General features: G+C 37.1%; 2 protein-coding genes across 4 annotated transcripts; one reads left to right on the forward strand and one right to left on the reverse strand.

Annotated features, from left to right (window-relative positions):
• Positions 1-529: 529 nt before the first annotated feature.
• LOC110054411 (tachykinin-like peptides receptor 86C) lies at positions 530-16,789 on the forward strand. Of its 3 annotated transcripts, none has more exons than XM_020760808.2 (2): positions 530-873; positions 12,194-16,789. In XM_020760808.2, the coding sequence occupies exon 2, from the start codon at positions 14,622-14,624 to the stop codon at positions 15,597-15,599; it is 978 nt and encodes a 325-aa protein (XP_020616467.1). In that variant the 5' UTR covers positions 530-873; positions 12,194-14,621; the 3' UTR covers positions 15,600-16,789. The 3 variants fall into 3 exon arrangements, with proteins under 3 accessions (XP_020616467.1, XP_089143004.1, XP_089143005.1); XM_089286878.1 differs by lacking the exon at positions 530-873 and adding an exon at positions 3,430-3,875; XM_089286879.1 differs by lacking the exon at positions 530-873 and adding an exon at positions 7,744-7,850.
• A 726-nt stretch (positions 16,790-17,515) lies between these two features.
• LOC149114415 (zinc finger MYM-type protein 2-like) lies at positions 17,516-19,198 on the reverse strand. The gene is made up of 2 exons (XM_089286880.1): positions 18,544-19,198; positions 17,516-18,458 (listed from the first exon to the last, which is right to left on the reverse strand). Exons 1-2 carry the CDS (start codon positions 18,954-18,956, stop codon positions 17,615-17,617), a joined length of 1,257 nt encoding a protein of 418 aa, XP_089143006.1. The 5' UTR covers positions 18,957-19,198; the 3' UTR covers positions 17,516-17,614.
• Positions 19,199-19,639: the final 441 nt, after the last annotated feature.

Here is a 19,639-nt window from a genome sequence, read left to right on the forward strand (position 1 = left end):
ATTTGGAATTGAACGTCGCCATTGCATATTTAGCCTGAGCACGTTTTTAGAGCCATTAGCGTACTGAGCTGATCAAGGCAAATTTTGCATTACGGACCGCTAACGAATTTTAGTTGTAATTTTCCATTTGAGCGCTTGCCAATTCCACGTGCAAATTTTGTCACATTGGCGATGTAAACAATACACCAACATGAACGTTTGCCGCGAAAATTCCCCAGGTAGTTTTACCAATTTACAAAAATCACTATGACAGCTTCCTGTTTTGTTGACTTTTATTTGAAAATACATTGTTTATTCTACCTAACTCGGGCGCTTTTTGATATTTTAATTATTTATTATTATTATTATTATTATTGTAAACATTAGCCAAAATGACTTAAATTTAGTCAAATTAAAGAAAAAATGTTTTTTCCGCCCTTGAAGTTGGGAAATGACCTTAAGAAAACGACCTAAGAAAGTAAATAAAAAAGAAATTCAGGTCGCTTCATTAAGGTTATTTCCTACTTTCAAGGGCGGAAAAATCTTTTTTTTTTTTTATTTGACTAAACTGAAGTAAGTCATTTGCCTAATGCTTAGGAAAATAATGCAAATTTCGAAAAGTGCCCGAGTTATTTCGAAACATGTAAAACGTTTACCGTTTGCCAACCATTATTGTACTTGTTGATTGTGGATGTGGGTGACAGTTGAAGTATTTTCACAGATTCCGGTTGTTTTAACTGGTTCCTCTGTAAAATGAATTATTAAGGAAAATGTCGCTCGTAAAAGGGTCAGCAGTACACATCTCTCACTACTTCATGATGAACGTGTAACACTAACACAAACCATCACCTTCTGCCACTTGGAATCCATCGCATTGAAAAACTCAAAATTAAGGTGAGATTGATTTTAACTAATTTTATCAAAATTTCCAGTGTAAAAATTTTATTGTTCCGTTGAAATTTTATCAATTCCCATTGCTTTTTGTTTGTGTTCGGATTGAAATGATAGAAAAAAAAGTCTGATCTTCTAGCGCTTGTAAAACACCTTAGACTGTGAGATTTTCCTTAGTTAATTTTAAGTTTCTTTTTAAATGCATTTGACTCAGTTTGGTTCTACGGTTTAACCAGTTTAACCGTCCCTGGACAGTAACAAGTACTGAATTTAGCCACATCCAGGCTCAACATTTAACGCGCATTGCGATTGTTAACGTGATCTTGAGACACTTATACCTTCAAAATCTCATGGCATGATTTTAGGCGTCATCAGGGGGAGAGAACGAATATATCCATACATAAACAATAGCCTCCATTTGTCGCGAAAAAATATGCTCGAATATTTCTCCGCGGACACAATCTGTTCCTCGAGGCGAACAGTTATCCGAGAGCGAAGCTCGGTAGAACTGCGAGCTTCGAGGAACAAATAATGTCCAAGAACAAATATCGGAGAAATATTTTTTAAGTCAAATGGAGGCTATATATATATATTGTGTTTCTTATCCTTCAAATAGTTTTCCCAACGCGCACAGTTTTGCTTGATAATTCATTGGCTATTAAAGTGGATGAAAATTGCAAATTTGCACGGTTAATTTTTTTATTTTTTTTTTTTTATTTTTTTATTTTATTTTTTTTAAAATAATTTTAATTTACAAAACACAGTTCTACAATACTTACGTTACTTACAATACGGGTCACTTATGCTGGCAATACAATACTCAATACAGTTCCTTACAGAAAATACAATTACTTGCAATACGGGCTACTTACACTGCTAACAATATAATGCTCTACTTACGTTACTTGCTGTACATACAGTTACTTACAATACGTTATACTGTATTGACTTTGAGGAGGGAGGAGTACTTCTCACTAAAACATTTAATTAAGACAAATTTTCAAGCTTGTATTTAGTGTGTAGCTTACTGATAAAATCCTGAATGAAAACAGGAAGATCAGTAATCGTGCTGACAACAAGTTATCCGGACCTTTAAGGCAATATGAGGATTGAAGCACGTATGATGTTAGTGACATTCTGAATCAGGATCTATTGTTGTTAACCGGTGAGAATTCTGGACTGGATTATCGTTTGAAAGTTGCCTGTGTGACATAAGGGGTTGAGGGGATGGGAAAAAAATTATCCTACAATCCAGGAAACATAGATCTGACTTTCCTTGTACACAAAAAAAGTACTAAGCAATAATAAAATAGAGTTGGACCTCGCTTATTCGAACTCAATTGTTGCTAATTCCCCTTGATTTTCAAAACAAAACCATTTCCTTTGTATTTGCTCTTCCTACATTTACTATCGACTATTTCAAAGTCGCGCTATTTCGAACTATTTTTCGCTTCCCCTGAGAGTCTCGAAATAGCGGGATTCAACTGAAAAACGAGGTAACTGATCCCTGTCATATTAGCATGCACATACCCATTATTATAGAATTTCTTTTCATTTATTTGCGTCTTTTCCATATTGTTTTTCGTACTGTTTAGCTGCCAAATTTAATTATTGCTTCCTCGCATCGTACTTTATAAGGTTAAAAACTATCATATTCGAATCTATTGGATCATATTTTAAGAGCAGCTCGTAATAGAGATACATCCGAGAAAGTTTTTGTCATTTAATTAAAGACTGTGTCGTGTGGTTTCCTAAACCACTATCTGTCCTTTTATAAATGCATGTCATGGCTTAAAATATATGTGTTACTCCAGCAATTCAGAAGATACTAGATTAGATCTGTTCGAGGCAGGTGGCGTATAGAAATTCTTGCTAATCTGTTCAGAACCTTCTAACCTACGTACGTAAGCGGATTACAACTTGCGTGAACAAGTGAACCAAAAAAGACGGACAAAAAATTGCAAGGAAAAAAGAAAACCTCTTTTTTTCTTTTTGCCCAGCTGGTTAGTTATTTGAGAAAATCTTTTCCACAGGAGCCATGAGCCGTGGAGCACATGAAACAGGCTACCGAGCTGACTTGCAGAAGTAAATAATTTTATTTAAAATGTCATGCATCCTTAGCCAATTGCTGTTTAGATATTTAAGTAGGCTACTTAATCATTTTTGATTTAATTCCTTTCGTCGTTAAGCCTGCTGCTAGACTTTTTGGTGCCCTTTCTCACTGCCAAATTCGTAAGTTGATTTTTTTTTACAAGCCTCTGTCGTCTTGCGCCTCAACGCTCGTCAATTAAGTCTTCCTGTAATTCGATGCAGGGACTTCAATATATGATTTTTGAGAATTATTTTTTTTCGTCGCATTCACTCTTTCAAACGTAATGGATTGGATGTTAAGACTACCTTCATCAACCGAATAGCAAGCTAGCAATTTGTTATTCATTTCCACCGAATAAAGAAAAACAACTTTTAATGGATTTATATTGAACTTTTACTGCTCTTACAAGTTTCCTGTCATAGTCGACAAGATCAAACCCCTTAAGCTTCGTTTGCGTTGATTTTAAGATCTTATGACAGTTTTACGTAAAACATCGCTCACCAGATTCACCAGCAAAAATTCTCTTCAAATAAAGCGTATTTTCTCCCGGGAGTATAATGAGCTGCGATAAAAGCCAAGCGAATCAAAAGTGATGTTTTAAGCGAGAGGTCAAAACAATTATTCGTTTGATGGCAATTACAAAACCGCACTTAAAAAAAAAATTATCATAATCTATAAGATGCATAGTTAAATGAGGCCAACGCATTATTTGTCTCCAGTAAGTGGCAAACTATAAATTGTCATTGCAAAAAGAAAGTAACCGCTTGTCTTCATTTAAAAACCTCTGAATACAAGGCGATAAGAACTCACTGCCGTTGTGAATATCACGTTACTGGCTCTAACTGTTCTTTCAGTTGGCAAACAATTTGGACGGTGGCTCGACGGCCTTCTGAATTAACTCCGCAAAATTAAGGTAGGAAAAAGTACAAAAAGGTTTAACGATCATAGCCAAGATACACTAAAAAAGGGTAGAATATCATTTCCCCTGCTTTATTCTTAGCAATCTAAATTTCGCGTACGTAAATTAAAAGAAATCTTACGATATAGTGAAGCAAGGAAAGTTTTAATATTGACCGGCCTGTCGTTATGAGGGGTGGCGAATGATAAATGTGAGACTTTGCGAGACGACGAGATTAGCGTTTTTCTTTGCGAGCCCGAGACATTTTGATTTTTTCAATTGCGAGACCGAGACTTCAAAGTGTTTTGAATGCGAACTCAAGACCTTCAGGTTCTAAGATGTTGTGATGTCATTTAATTTTACTAAAAAAAAATAAACAAATCGGTACTTCGCGACTTTCTTAGCCTTGAAAAAAAAACGAGATTGCGAGGCAGCCTTGTGAGAAAAATCGAGACTGCGAGACACACATAACCGCTAAAAAAACGAGACTGCGAGACCCGTGAAATTCGGCGAAAATTTTGCGAGACCCATGGTTTTTGAAGGACCATTCGCCATCCCTGTTTTGCGAACGCTAATTTTTAACATTATAAACCTTTTGTTATGCGAATATTGTAAATTTGAGTCTGTTTATAGTCAGTTCATAAACAGATTTCATAACTTCACATGCTCAGCAAATGCATATGTAGAATTTGTCCTTAGACATTAAAATATATCTACTTCTAGATGTCGGTTTACTTCGTCGGTGAAGCGACAGGGGTGAAACCTAGCTGTTAGTTGTCGTCGAATGCATGAATTTCTAAATAAAGCAACACATTCTTTGAGAAATTAAATGGACAGGTCGACGTTAAGCAGTAATTTGCAAGTGTAATGTATTGGAAAATGTTTCCAATAATGAATCTTTGTTGCCCAGGTAATTAGTAACTTGAACACTACTAGTGCTTTAAGTAAAGTTTTTGCTGATTTTCGAAACGTTTTCTCAAGCCCCGGCCAAACGATGGCAACAATGAATATCGCAACATTGTTGGACGCAAGATGTTGCGGCGTTTGGCTATCCTGTTGCGAAGTGTTACGACATGCATGTTGAGTATTGTTGGCTCAAATTTGACCATTTTCAACTTTGAGCCAACAACACTCAACATGTCGCAACAGGGTGGCCAAACGCGCGCAACATGTTGCGTCCAACAATGTTGCGATATGTTGCGTTGACATGTTGCGATCGTTTGGCTGGGGCTTAATATGCAGAAGATAGGATGCAAAGTAAATAAGTCCAATTAAATAAATAATCATATTAAACAATTCAATAATTCAATAACCTAAATAAATGCCTTTAATAAATTGAAAATTAACTTGATAATGTCCAAATAATCTGACAAATTTTCTAATTTTATTCCTCCGTAGAGACAATTATGAGTTTTCCGTAAACGATCGAAATTAACGACTTCCCAAATAGAGATTCCTTGTTTCTATGATGTCACTGTAAAAAACGGAGTTAACGGGTTCAGAAAGAACACCGAGGGGAACTTGAACAACTCGTGCCTAGCTACAACTGACAACAAGGTGTAGTCATGAAGAGTCCATCCATGTGATAGAAATATTAAACTGGAATGACGAAATTTATCTCGTTTATGAAAAAAAAAAAACCTTTTGCTACGATATAAGAGCTCACTCGATTGATCGTGCTGACAACCGGTTATCCGGACTTTTTGGGCATATGTGAACCGAGACATGCATGATATCAGTGGCATTCTGAATCAGGGTTTCCTGTTCTAATGTGAGTTTTGGACTGGATTGGAGCGTATTGGGGATCGAGTCATTCACACTGACCATGTTATTTAACTTATAGGAAGAGAAGGCTAACTATTAGTAAGTTAAGTAGCATGTTCAGTGTGAAGGACTCAATCCCCAATACCCTCCGTTCCCAGGTGGTTTACAAATTTACATGTGCAGGATGTCATAGCTGTTATTTCACTCTGTTATATGCCTTAAGTACTATGTAACTTTTTCACTGTTTTGTGACTATTATCCTACACGTTGCAATTTACACCTACTTGTTACCTACTTTACTACCTACTAAAATGTCACTCACTTGTAAACATCCTTTAACCGAAGATGGATACTGAGTATCCGAAACATGCCTTGCAAAATGAAATGGCGTGTCGTCTTTTTTAAATGTTTGATTTCAATCCTACTGCTACGAAAATCTGGCAAAATTAGATCTATATACGAGGATGGTGGCGTGTAGCATTCGTACTAATCTGTTCAGAACCTTCCAACGAACGTACGTTTACAAATTTCAAGAGTTGCGTGAAAAACTTGTACCAAGAAATAACTCACAACATCTTACAAACTTTTTGTCTAGCTGGTTAGTTTGATATCTCTCAACGTATTTCGTGCTGCTCCCAGCTAACGGATGTGTGAAGTGTATGAGACTGGCTACCGAGCTGACTTGAAGACTTAATTTTATTTTATTTAAAATTTCATACATCCTTGGCCATTCGCTGCTTAGACACTTGAGGACATTCGCGCTAATTGTTTCTGCGCATCTTTACTGCGCACGCAAATTCACACTCCACGTCATGCATGAGTGTGCAATGATAAACAATGATAGGGCAGATGGCCATTGCCACAGCTTTGCCTGGATTTAACGATCTCGGACCCGGCTTCAGTGACCCCCATTTTTTCTTTTGATGGCTCATTTTCTCTACCGATTTTCTACGTTTAGGGAAAAAATGAAGAAAATCTATCGATTAGAAGTTTGAATTTTTTGCAAAATGCACCATTGAATTCCGTTTTTGTTAGCTCTTCGTTTATCTGTGTGGCAGTTTCAAAAGCCTCTTGAAGGGTTAAGTTTTGTGAAAACGTTGGCAACATTTGGACTTAATTACGCATCACATGTACAAAATATGACTTAAATCTTTTGCCTCCGTTGACTCATCTTCGATATTTTTAACTATAAACCCCTGTAGAACATGCCGAATAACGTGCGCCAATTTTTCAAAATCAGGTAGTTTTCCGCACGCTTTATCTCTGAAACGAAGTGGGGTGACCACCAATTTTGTTTTTTACATTTCTGACACAAGTAACTCATTATCTGACTGCAGTAAAAATTTAAAAATAATCTATCGACTGGAAAATTTTCGCGTTAATGTCCTTAAGTAGGCTGCCTAATCCTTTCGGTTCAATTCCTTTCGTCGTTAAGCCGGCTGCTAGACTTGTTGGTGCCCTTTCTCACCCCCAGACTCATAAGTCGATTTTTTTTTCAAGCCTCCGTTGCCTTCAGCCTCAACGCACGCTCATTAATTTTACCTGTGATTCGATTCAGGGACTTAAGTAATTGATATTTGAGGATTATCATTTTTTTCCTAAGATTTCACTCGTGGAAACGAAATGGACTGGATGTTTAGATTACTTTTACTAATTGAAATTCAAGCTAGCAATTTGTTATTCATTTCCACCCGATTAAAAAAAAAAGCAAAAAAACCTCTATGGAGAGAATCAATTCAGCTTCTTTTGCGTTGATTTTAAGGTCTTATGACAGCTTTAAGTAAAACGGTTGCAAAACTTCGTTTACCACATTGACAATCAAATATTCCCTTCAAATAAAGCGTATTTTCGTGAAGGAGTATAATGAGCTTCGGTAAGAGGCAAGTGAATCAAAAGTGATGTAATGTTTTAAGCAACGTTTCAAAACCATTGTTCTTAGTGAGGTTGCTATTAGAGTGACTGACAATTGCAAAGCCACTAAATCCAAAATTATCATAATCTTTAAGATGCTAAGTAAAATGAGGTCGACGCATTATTTGTCTTCCAGTAAATAGTAAGTTAAATTGTCATTGAAAAAAGAAAATAACTGCTCGTCTCCATTTAAATTCTCAGGATATAATGCGTTAAGACCTCACTGCCGTTGTGAAAATCACCTCGATGACTCGAATTGTTGGCGAAAATTCTCTGTGGCTGAACGACTTTCTGAATTTATTCTGCTAAATTAAGGTAGGAAAAATTACAAAAAGGTTCAACGATCATAAACCAAGATACTGTTCCTGAGTGCCCTTTGAAGAAACTAGCCCAGGGAACAGAGGTGCTCCTTGTCGATAGCAGCCAAATGAAGTTCAACTGCAAGCTAGGTTTATTTCAAATATATCTTACGTTCGATTCCTGACCATTTTTCTTCTTCTCTGGATTACACTTCTTAAGAAAGTTCACTATTCACCTCACTATTCACATGCAGTATACTTTCTTTCAAAATCCTTTTTTCACAATTGCTGATTATATGTGTTTTCGAACGCTGAATTACACGCACATACACTGAGCTCGTGTTTTTCTGTAACAACTAAAAGACATTGTTATCATATGTTTATCAAGCTATTTCTGATGGTAACCATTTCTGTTTCACTTATATCTTAAACTTATACATAAAACTATTAAATAATTATTCAGTAATAACACTGAATGTTGTTAGTGACTATTTACCGGTCCGAAACCTAAGTTTAAACGAGTAAAAACACAGTTAAAATCACGGATCAATTTTCAACTGTTCTACGATGCCATAAACAATAAGAGGAAAGACCCAAGTCGACATCATAAAACTCTGGGCTAAAAATGAATTGATAGATCTAGAGGACAGATGACAAATTTATTTCCTTGAGTTCTTCAAGTAATGCATTTACTGGAAGTTGGAAAATCAACTAAAAGCATACTTGAGAGTAATATATTGGTGTCAGAACTGATCCACGATGTCTCAAAATGGACGAAGCAAAATACATCTGTTCCATTGTCAGTGATTAACAATCACCTAAAAGATCACGATACTTTCTCTAAACCTCCAAGCTCATCAAAGCAACTAAAAGCAAGTAAAATATTAAATGTGCCCAGCTGGGTGCTGCCTATGCCTCAATCGGGTAGCCACAGAAATATTGTTTTCACTGTACTGTAACTGTTACTTAAAAGGTATAATCAATTAACATTATTTCATCTTTATGGAAATGGTTTGACATGTTGATAATGATAGAAATTTCTAGAAGTTTATGGCACTAATTGCCGTAAAACCTCATTTTCGATAATTTCTTATTTTCTTACGGAACTAACTGCAACTCATCATTCTCGTGACAATACACTGAAAAATTAAAGGGTACTATTGTGTCAAATTTTTCTTGCGTTATTTTTAGCAATCTAAGTTTCTCTTACGTAAAATTGAAAGAAAGGTCATTGTGAAACAAGTGAATTTTTGATATTATAAACCTTTCTTTATCCAAATATCAGTAGAAATTTTAGTCTTAGAATTTGCCCTTAGATATTAAAATATATATATTTACATCGTCGGTGAAACTACAGTGGGGGAAACTTAGCTGTTAGCTGTCATCGAATGAACGAATTTCTAAATAAAGCAGCGCATTCTTTGAGAAAGTAAATGGACAAGTCGAAGTGCAGAATTTGCAAGTGTGATGTATTTAGAAAATCTTTGCAATAATTGATCTTTGTTGCAATGGTTATTGGTAAATTGAACACTACTACTGCTTTAAGTAACTTCCTTACTGATTTTCGAAACGGTCTCTAAAACACGACATTTTCGAAAAGTGAAAACTAAGACTTACAAGAGATGGATGCAAAGTAAATAATTCCAATTAAATAAGTAATCATGAAGTTAAACAATTCAATAATTCGATCATGATCAATTACATGAATAAATGTCGTGAATAAATTGAAATTTATCTTGTTTGATAAGATTCAAATAAGCTAAGAAATTTAATAATTTTATGCACAGCCGAGAGAATCACGAGTATATCAATAATTGGCAATTTGTACCACGCGCGATGGGATATCGTTTTTGTTTTTTTGTTGCGATGTGATTTGATGTTAACATTCCTAACTCGATAGCAACAGACTCCGTCCACCAGACTAAATATTTGATCATAAACATCAATATTAGATATGTGCAGTAAACACGTACTAGCTTTAGCGCAGCAGATTATTTTTAAACTTTTTTTTTCTGTCTTGCGAAGTCGATCCAGTGATAGGTTTGGTACAATATTTGGTATGTATTGACCTTTGTTTTTGGCGAATGTAATACTTGGAAAAGCCAACGTTCTTCCAAGGTTACTAAGAACAACCGCTTCAATCAAAGCGGTAATCTGCCATCAGGCCTTTTTTGACACATGTGGACTTCCGGGTAGACGAGCTAAGAACTCATTTAGAGAGAAAAGTTTATTGAGCTTAACTTTTCTTCCGGCTAAATTAAAATCTTAGAAAGAGCTGTAAACAAAGGTTAATCATATTCTTTCCGGTGCACAGTTGAAACTGAACTTACCAACACAAGGCACAAAAATTTGAACAAACGATTAACAAAACCCTATACTGAAGTAAAAAGGTAGGATTTGATTTTTAACTGCACTTTCATTCAGAACGTTGTAGTTCATACTAACGTTTTCGTGCTGCAAAGGCGAAAATTTGAGGCAATATTTTTCTCCGATGCATTAAGTTGTGACCTCGAAATAAACGCCTCCACGAGTCCTTTTTTTTCACTAATATCGATCGCTCTGTTCGACGTGAAATCGTGCATGCGACAAGTACACAAGATAATTGCTTGTTCTCATTCTTAAGGGGCGCGCAATTAATACTCTAAGTTATACTCGAACGCGCTCAAAAATGAAATAAACAATAATGGTGATAGTGGCCACTGCTACAACTTTGCTTGGATTTAACGAACGTGGAAGTTCAGTGACTTACATTGCCCTGCAACAGTAAACCGTGAATTAAAATTGTGAAGTGATGCTTAATAATGAGACGATAAAGATGGAGTAAATTCTCGAGTTTCGCTCGTAATGCGAATGAAAAACATTCATTGTCGTATTTGGGTCCAAAACTATGGGCCAGACTTTTCAATCATGTTAAATCATCAAGTTTAAAGAATTTTAAAAATTACATTAGGAAAAGGGATTTCATCCTTTTAATTGATGCGAGCAGTGGATGCAAATGTCATATGTGTTGAACTTGACTATTTTCATCATTCTTAGTTAACTTTATTTGTCACTTTATTCTCTTTTGCATTTTTATTTTGATAGATAGGCTTTTATCTTGTAAATAACTGTAATGTTAGAAATTTAGTTTATACATAGTCCTGATGACTGTAACTCTTGTTAGGTGTCCCCAATTAGCAGCAATGCTAAATCTCATTGACACGTATATAAAGTTATTATTATTATTATTATGTTGTAATTCATCGATCAGTCAATTCCAGCTTTGCCCATCCTCACCGAGCAATAGCCTGGGCATCTGCTCACTTCTTAATCCCAGGGGTAGGGAAGGAGCATTGTTGGCGGGGGCCCGGGCATTTGTCTGCCCCCGAAATAACCCCAAAACATTTGACATCCTTGCAGCTCCTTGTAGTTTTGGTCTCGAGCGCACGTCGCACATGATGTTATTCTCTTATTTATTTCATTTCCCTTTGATCGCACATGAATCAAATTAAATTTACTCCAGTCCATATAGTATATAAATTCTTAAGCTATCCGAGATGACCAATTTCATGGCAAGTTTTTACATGTTTTGTTTGTAGTAGAGGATCATGCATATATATTTTTTTATCTTACCCCAGGACATCCGACACACCCCGGAGAATTTGCCATTTGTTTTGCAAAAAATTACTAATGCCCGGGGGTTGACGCAGGGGGCTGGGCACTACTACAATTGACGTTACGACCTCAGCCTATTTTAAAGTTCGCGGCAACGCATGAGCAGAAGTACTGCTCTGAATAGGCCATTTACGAATTACCTTAAGTCTCTTTCTCAAAGCGAGTCTTGGTGTCCACCCTATCATATGAAAATGAAATTTCATTCACATGCAAATTAAACTCATTTTCGTATGAGTCGTTGTACGTCAAGCCTCGCCTTGATAAATTAAAGGCAACTCGGAAATGGGCTATTGGCTTCTCTAAAGTTAATAGAGGGAAATGGTTAAGAAGCTTGGAAGACATCAAAGAAGCAAACAAACAAGTTGAGATTTATGTTGGAAGGTCCTTGACCCTGCAAATCTTTTGTTTTATGCTTATTATGCTGAATTACATAATCGCGATGCTTCTATTGGTTAGTTGTATGAGCAGACATGACCACCTTTTGTATTTTGCAAGGTATCATAACAATTTCCCTCTATTAACTATGGCTTATCTTAAATTCTAAGCACTCTATATCTGATTGTTTTTACTTTTATTCGAAAAAAGTCTGATTTCATTCATTGGTTTTTGTTTTTTTTTTTTTCGTTAATGACGTATAATATATTATTCCCCTAAGTTTTGTAACATTCAAAATAATTTCATGCTCTTATCTCTTGTTCTCGACAGGGTGCTCATCTGTAGCAAAGCTTGGGCTGACTTTCAAGAAAAATATTTGGACAGACAAACTTCCTGAGTGATAAGAAACTTTTGTAACTGCAAGAGTTTTTAAATTACAACGCAAATAGGTACGCTTCCATCCCCTGGACCAGCGCCAGGTGGGTGACAGGGATCGAGAAGAATTTCTCTCTGCATGGAACATCTTCCTGTTTGATTCGCGAAATTCAAGCATTAGGACTACCTTATAATATATTTTTGGCACACGGAAAGCCAATCTGCAACCAAGAGTCTACAAAAAAAGAAAAGGTATCAATTCTAGGACCCCTTTTACTCGGGTTACGAAGGGACAATACCATTGCTGCGAAACGGTGGGTTAGCTTGTTATTTAAGTAGCAAAAATTTGTTTGTGATATTTTTCTCACAGCTACATGACACTTAATACCATTAATTAAATCCTTAGTTACAACAAAACACCATCAAGTGTTGACTATCAACAAATAGTCATATTAACGGATTCACCAAGATACATATCATCACTATTTCAAGACATCTTTTAACAGAGTAAATTCATCATGAAATTTGCTATACAAAATATTTGCATAGTCAATTCCAGGTGTGCTCATCCCCCCGGGCAATATTGAGGTATTTTCCCACATTGACCATTACCATTACTGTCGTCAAGGGTTGGAAAAGCCGTGCACTGTTTTGCACGCAGTTCATTCTTTTCCTCTCCAAACGATTGGTCTCGCAAATTCCTGAGGAGTAAATATTATTCCTCTCACCAATGTCGCGTATGGATATAAAAGTCTTATAAACAACCGCACGCTGAACTTACTGAATCGGAAAAAGGGACTCAGTTTGATAAAAAGTCTACATATTTTATGGCCTCGCGAACTGTTTGAATTTAAGCGTATTTATATTCAGCTGTCAATATCTCATCAGTACTTTGAAATATTACGTCCTGTTCCAAATTGATACACGGCTATTTGCCCGCAGACATATTATCAGCTGTTCCAAGAAGTAAACAGCTTTCCGAGAGCCTCAGGGAATAGATGTAATACCGCCCTTTGCCCACTTTGGCGAACACGAAAAAAACCATTTGACGTAATCTGTTGTCTATACAAATTGAAGCAATCTCATTGGTTGCTATGCGTAGCAAAGAATTGTGATTGGTCCAGGAAAATCACGCCACTGTCAAACTTGACTCGAGCGTCGCTTCTCGTGGAATGAAAACTTACAGCAAAAGCAGAATTGAACTGCGAAATCTACAAATCTTAAAGAAAATGCTGGATAGGTCAAGTCAGTTTTTGTCATCAGAGCAGCCCTGTGAACCGAAAAGCTTGGATGTTGCCTCGAATATTGCAGGAGTTGAATACCTGCGCTCGGAAAACTTGCGGCTGCGGTCAAACTGGAGGCCATTCGATTCGAGTTTTGAATGAAAGGAGCGTTAGTGATGGTGGAAGTTTGTGTCCTCTGTGGTTGGTGATTCTCAAATCAGTTTGAAATGGTGTCGGAGACACCTTTTAGCTGCGATACAGTTAGCCGTGAGCTGTAGTGAGCTATACTTTGCTCGCTGTTGCGCCCGGAAACGGACTGGAACATTCGCATCGGAAAGCAAGGTTATGTCTTTATTTTAATTGATTTTAGGAAGTGGTTTTAATGTTTCATTCCAGACAATCACTGTGTCAACAATTATTTTGAGACTGAGAAAAGTTCAATGTTTTAAATAAATTAATCTCATAAACATTTTGTTTATTGGGTTTGTTAAATTCGAGATAAAGCAATGGTTCTGGGCTTACCAAGACTAATTTTGTGTTTGGTTTAGTCTCGCTCGACTGCCGACTGAGACTGCTCGAGTATGTTTTCTGAGTCATTTTCTAAAAAAGAAACGGCTTTATCTTTCTTCTTCCTGCTAGACTATGCTTCTGGTACCCGTGCAATGCCTGGACAAGACTTTCTTGTACCTTATCTTTTGCCCAGTCATGTAAAATACTATCTAAATTCTTAAAACTTTCCGCCATTTTAAAACACAGAGGGAAAAACTTTGAAATGATGACGTCAATCGTGCGTCTGTCCTCTAATAGATCATAGGCGAGAACCAATCAAAATGGGAGAATAACTTGGGTTATTATATAAAATTTGATAGAAACACGGTACATGTTTTCTATTTCTTAACTATAATATATTAATGGGTGATACAATGTATTTTAAGTTACTGAAGAGTTCTGCTCGTCCAAGAGAGGATGAAGGGTACTACATTAAATTATCTGCGGGAAAAATGGGTACCTGGTCTAAAAATAACTCGGGAAGGACTATCTTGAGAACGAGGCTCATTTGGGGTGAGATGGGGGAGGGGGTGGGAGATTAACTCTCCTACTATTCACCTTCTCTTGGTTCAACTCGGTAATGCAAAAAAAATCTTGTTTTCAACAGAAATATGGGATCCGCAGAAAACATCGCATTTACCATCATGTACTTGATAACAATGCTTGTTTCCTTGGTGGGAAACATTCTTTTGATCTACATCGTGTGGAAGAGACCTGATGTAAGATCGCTGACAAGCTTCATGTTCGTCAACATGGCCGTGGCGGATTTGCTGGTCACCTTGGTTGTGATTCCTTACACCATTTCCGATTTTTACACGCACGGTGTGTGGCCAATGGCTGGTCTTACTGGAGAAATCACGTGCAAAACCGTGTTATTCATTGCGTTTTTCACGATAAGTACGTCTATCATCTGTCTGACATTCATGGCGGTCGACCGGTTTTACGCAGTTGTGTATCCATTCCGACGCCTACTTTGGTTTCGACGGCCGAAAATTCTTACACCACTTGTGTGGATCTTATCAATGGCTTTTATGTGCATCGTTCCAGTTCTGGCGGACTTCAATTCGAAAAATCAGTGTGTTTTCAAGTTTTCTATTTTGGGAGGCGCAACGAAAGCCACTCGTGTACTTTACATTTACTTTTTTATCATCAATTATTTATTCCCGGTAATTATCATTTCCATCTTGTACACTATAACTGCTCGAAAGTTGTGGTTCCATGAAGTACCAGGAGACGTCGAGCAAAATCGTCAACAACAGCAAATGACTAAGAGGAAAGTGCTTCGAATGCTCATCATTGTTTTCAGTGTGTTTGCTCTCTGTTGGCTTCCCGGGCAAGTGTTTCAGCTCTATTTGGCGGTAACGGAAGGCGCCAAGGATTTACCAATTGTCCAGGTGGCCTGCTACTGGTTCGGCTACAACAACAGCGCTATTAACCCATGGTTATACATTTGCATGAACAGCAGGATGTACAGCGCTTTTTCCAGTATGATCGGTCGCAAGTTGCGCTTGAGAAAACGTGACTCGAGATTGAAAAATAACGAAATAATGCCCTCGGCGATAGACGAAACACAAGACACACATTTGTGATTTTATTGGTGAACGCTTTATTAGCGTACGAGTAGCCGTTCCCATCCCCCCGAAAAAAAAAAGGAAGGGGGATAACGCAAGCGGTTTATATCCAGGGTGATCTTTCTGCCCGGATGGGAGAGGCAATTCCTGAAAATTTTGGTGAGGGTGCTCAGGGCGTTTCTTGAGAGATCAACCCCATTTCAGACCAAAATATATGACTTAGGCTCTATTTCAGACCTTGCCCTAAAAATTGATACCTCATTTAAGACCTCTAAAATAAGTGCAACTCCAAATGACGTGAGCTTAGCTAAACAGGAATGGCTTTCGTATACGTAGAATGATTTTAATCCTGAATTGTTCAATTCAGGACAAAACTTAAAGAAGGATGTTGACTGTTTCGCTACTTAAAAACCAAGTACAAGCAAAAAGCTATCTGACTGTTGCTTCAGTATTGACTCGATCTCGCCGAAAAGTTAGGTTTGATACTATTAATAGTGTAATAAAATAATCGAAAATCATTATTTGAAGGAATTCTGATGAAAGAAAACAAAAAATGCTACTGCAAGCGCGAGATTCCGATGAGGTAATGCTTGATTCGGCTTTCGACCTGATCATGATTATAAAAATAACAGTTTTAAGATTAGGGGTACGGAGTTCGTGGAAGGCAAGCTTATTAAAAGCTGATAGTCGGATGCAGATTTTCCCGTAACACCCGCGGGCAAGAGACCATAATCTCATGCCAAGGGTCACCCACGAATATTTACCAACATTTTATAACGACGTTAATGTTTAGCTATAGCTAACTGCATTGGAAAAACGAACAGTAAATTAAAATGTTAAAAACAATAATATAATAAACTCTTCGTAACTCGGGGCAATACTAGGAGAATATCGCCCTCGGTATTTCATCTACGGACCGGGGTTTCGGTCCATACCAGAACGACCTCGGGAAATATTCTTCGGCAATACATTGTGCTTGGTTATATGAAATAAACATGTTTTAATCATATGAATATTACATGCAAAGATGTTTTGTAAATATTGCATTATTGCAGATTAGATGTGTACCACGTAGTTTTGTAAATATTGCATTGTGTTACAATTAAAAGTTAACAATAGCGACTTGTGACCAAAGTTTTTTAGTGATTTATGTGAAACTGTATTAAGCGGCAAAACTTTTGTTGACAATTACATCTCCAACTACAGTTGTAATTTGTAAAGGGATCAATCCATCACCGCAGATATGAAAGAAAATAAATAAATACGTAAATGTAACTAAATAACTATTGGAATGAAGAAAGAGATGGCACTGGTCCTAAACGCCTCCACACTCGGTTGGTCTATCACTTCAGCAGGAAGTGAGTTCCACTCGGGTATAGTTCTTGCGTAAAACTGTATTTGCGAGTATTGCTCGCAGGTTAGGCCTAACAAGCCAGCTATGTGAAAGAAAACAACTAGTGAAATTTAGGACAGGCAATCACAAACTAAAGATTGAAACTAGTAGATATGATCAAATTCCAAGGGTTAAGGCTGACTGTCTCATTTGTGAACCTAATATAATCAAATTGAGGATGAATCTCACTTTCTTACGTCTTGAGTTAAATACTCTATTCTAAAAATAGAACATATATAGAAAAATAGAACATATCGTTCCGTCTTTTAGACAATTGTCTCCGTTACAAGCCATCGCCAGACTTATGACTTCTACAAATCATTATATGTTAAAATTCAATTAGACAAATTCACTTTATTTCATTCATTCTACTTTCAAATCAAACCGATGCAACTTGATTGCTATTTCTCAAACGCATTAATTATTCATGAGCTGATGACCCAATCAGCTCGCATCAATTGGGTCAGGTGCATGTATGTTGATACCCAATGAACATACCGATCAACACACGGTAGATTAGTTCAAAAACTGATCAAGACACTGATCAAGAAACTTGAATTTTAATCAGTCTTAATTATAATTCTAAATACAGCATTTTTCCCGCTTAAATCATTGCTTACAACAACAATACAGCAACATATTATTCCTTCTTAGACATCGTTACATTAATTGTACAGTTTTTGAATTTTCCTTTCTGGAAAACAACATCCGTTAAAGATTGATCCTGTTTCTCTGTGGTAAAACATGTAGTTGTACTAACAACACTTGGACCTAGGATCTTTGAAACTTTAGACACATTTTCTTCTGTAGGCTTTTCGTACTGCAACAATGCATTAGAACGATGCCCCGACCTTTCGCGAATCAATTTTTCTTCAACCCCAGAATTGAACAGGGAGGAAACACAAGTAACGCGCAAACTGTGAGCGGTTTTGCGTTTAAAACCTGCCGCGTCGCACATGTCAGGCAAAATCTTGTTCAAGCTGTTGATGCCTACGGGCGCTTTATCGAATGCGAACCTAGTTTTTGATGGCTTAAAGTAAAATGCAGTAACTTCCTTTGCATGAGTCTCAACTAACCCTACATACAATCTGAATATCTCAACAAGGCACGGCTCGTGCTTTTCCTCAATAGAATGACAAACGTGGTTGACCACTCGCGGCACATACTTTAGATCACAAAGACCTCCATGATAAGTTTTAGAGGCATTTTCTTCAAACTTAATAAAATTTGGACCAATTTCAAAGTTGTTTACAACAATATTTCTGTGATCTCCCCCCCGCAACCCAAAAACTTTTCCGTTGTAGAAATAGATCGTGTTCAATAACGACTTAGCTGATGTAGTTCCCAGCAATTTCTTTTGCCAGAATACTGCTTCTTCTTGCTCGCTCACAAACTCCTTTTCCTCTTTCTTACACTTAATGTGAAGCCCTTCTCGAACGCCATTCTTCATCTCGGCATCTAAGCAACGTCGGAAAAGGACAAACCTTCAAAAAATAACACACAGAATTAAAGTCCTGAAACAGTGCATTTTAAATTACTAACCAATTCGGTCTAAAAGTTGTCAAGTACCTTTTGTCACTAGCGTCCAGAGGATTCAAAGCTTCTGATCCATTTTTCTCCTCCAAATAACGCTTGAGGGCACAAATGATACCATAAACAGACTTCGGAGGGTATCTTTCACCGGACTTTTTAGCTACCTCCATCACAAATTTTGACAACCAATAGTTCAGCGACAGAGCGTCCATTCCAGCAATATCTACACTCACAGCGGTAACATTGTGTAAATCGTAGTCCTTGAAGAGACCGCCACAATCTAATACCGGAACTTTAACCTCTCTCAACCTCTGCCATTCGGCAAAAATGTTCACAGCCCACTTGTTTTTATACTTAGTTGAAACTGGAACAGCATCATTCACCAAAACATTTTCTTGAGACGAGGTTTTTGGAACTCGAAAACGTTCTGATCTCCACTCGATCTCCATCACGCGGCATAATGTTAATTTATTAAAAATTCAACCTTTAAAACTTGCCCACATGGCCGCATATAAAAGATTCATTTCATTTACCATATGAATAAAAAACAGACAATAGCCTATTGAGCACGCCTACTAATTACCTATTCTTCGAAAAAAATTCTCATGCTACTTTGAGAAGCCAGCTCAAAAACTCGTGCTTCGTTTTTCATCAGGGGTTCCAAACACCTCGAAACAATAAAAGCACTCCGCCTTCGACGTCGTGCTTTCATCTGTTTCTCGGTGTTTGGAACCCCTGATGAAAAACTCGCACTCGTTTTTGATCTATTACATCAAAACCTTATTATATGTTCACGATAATCGTTACTGTTTCAGTTTTGTATGTATTTATGGTTATGCAAATAACGATATTTTTTGTCTTAATGAACACCAGGAAAACAAAACCCGCTTACCAAGAGAGGGAGCCAACGGGTTGTCTTTGTTATTACGCGATCAGTGTTTTAATACGCTGGGAGGGACGAGTGTCGAAAACAATAGGAGACGTGACATTCTGGTATTCCCCTTTCAGTGAAAATTAAAGTTAATAGCCGACGTTTCGGCGTCATGTTGACACCATTCTCAAGGCAAAGTGAGCAAATTAATGGGAAGATTTGCTTGTTTATATGTTTTAAAAACTCATCAGTGAAAGTTCA

The sequence above is a fragment of the Orbicella faveolata genome, unplaced genomic scaffold (assembly GCF_042242905.1).
Source record: "Orbicella faveolata isolate gen_17 unplaced genomic scaffold, um_ofav_v1 contig_14, whole genome shotgun sequence".
NCBI lineage: Eukaryota > Metazoa > Cnidaria > Anthozoa > Scleractinia > Merulinidae > Orbicella > Orbicella faveolata.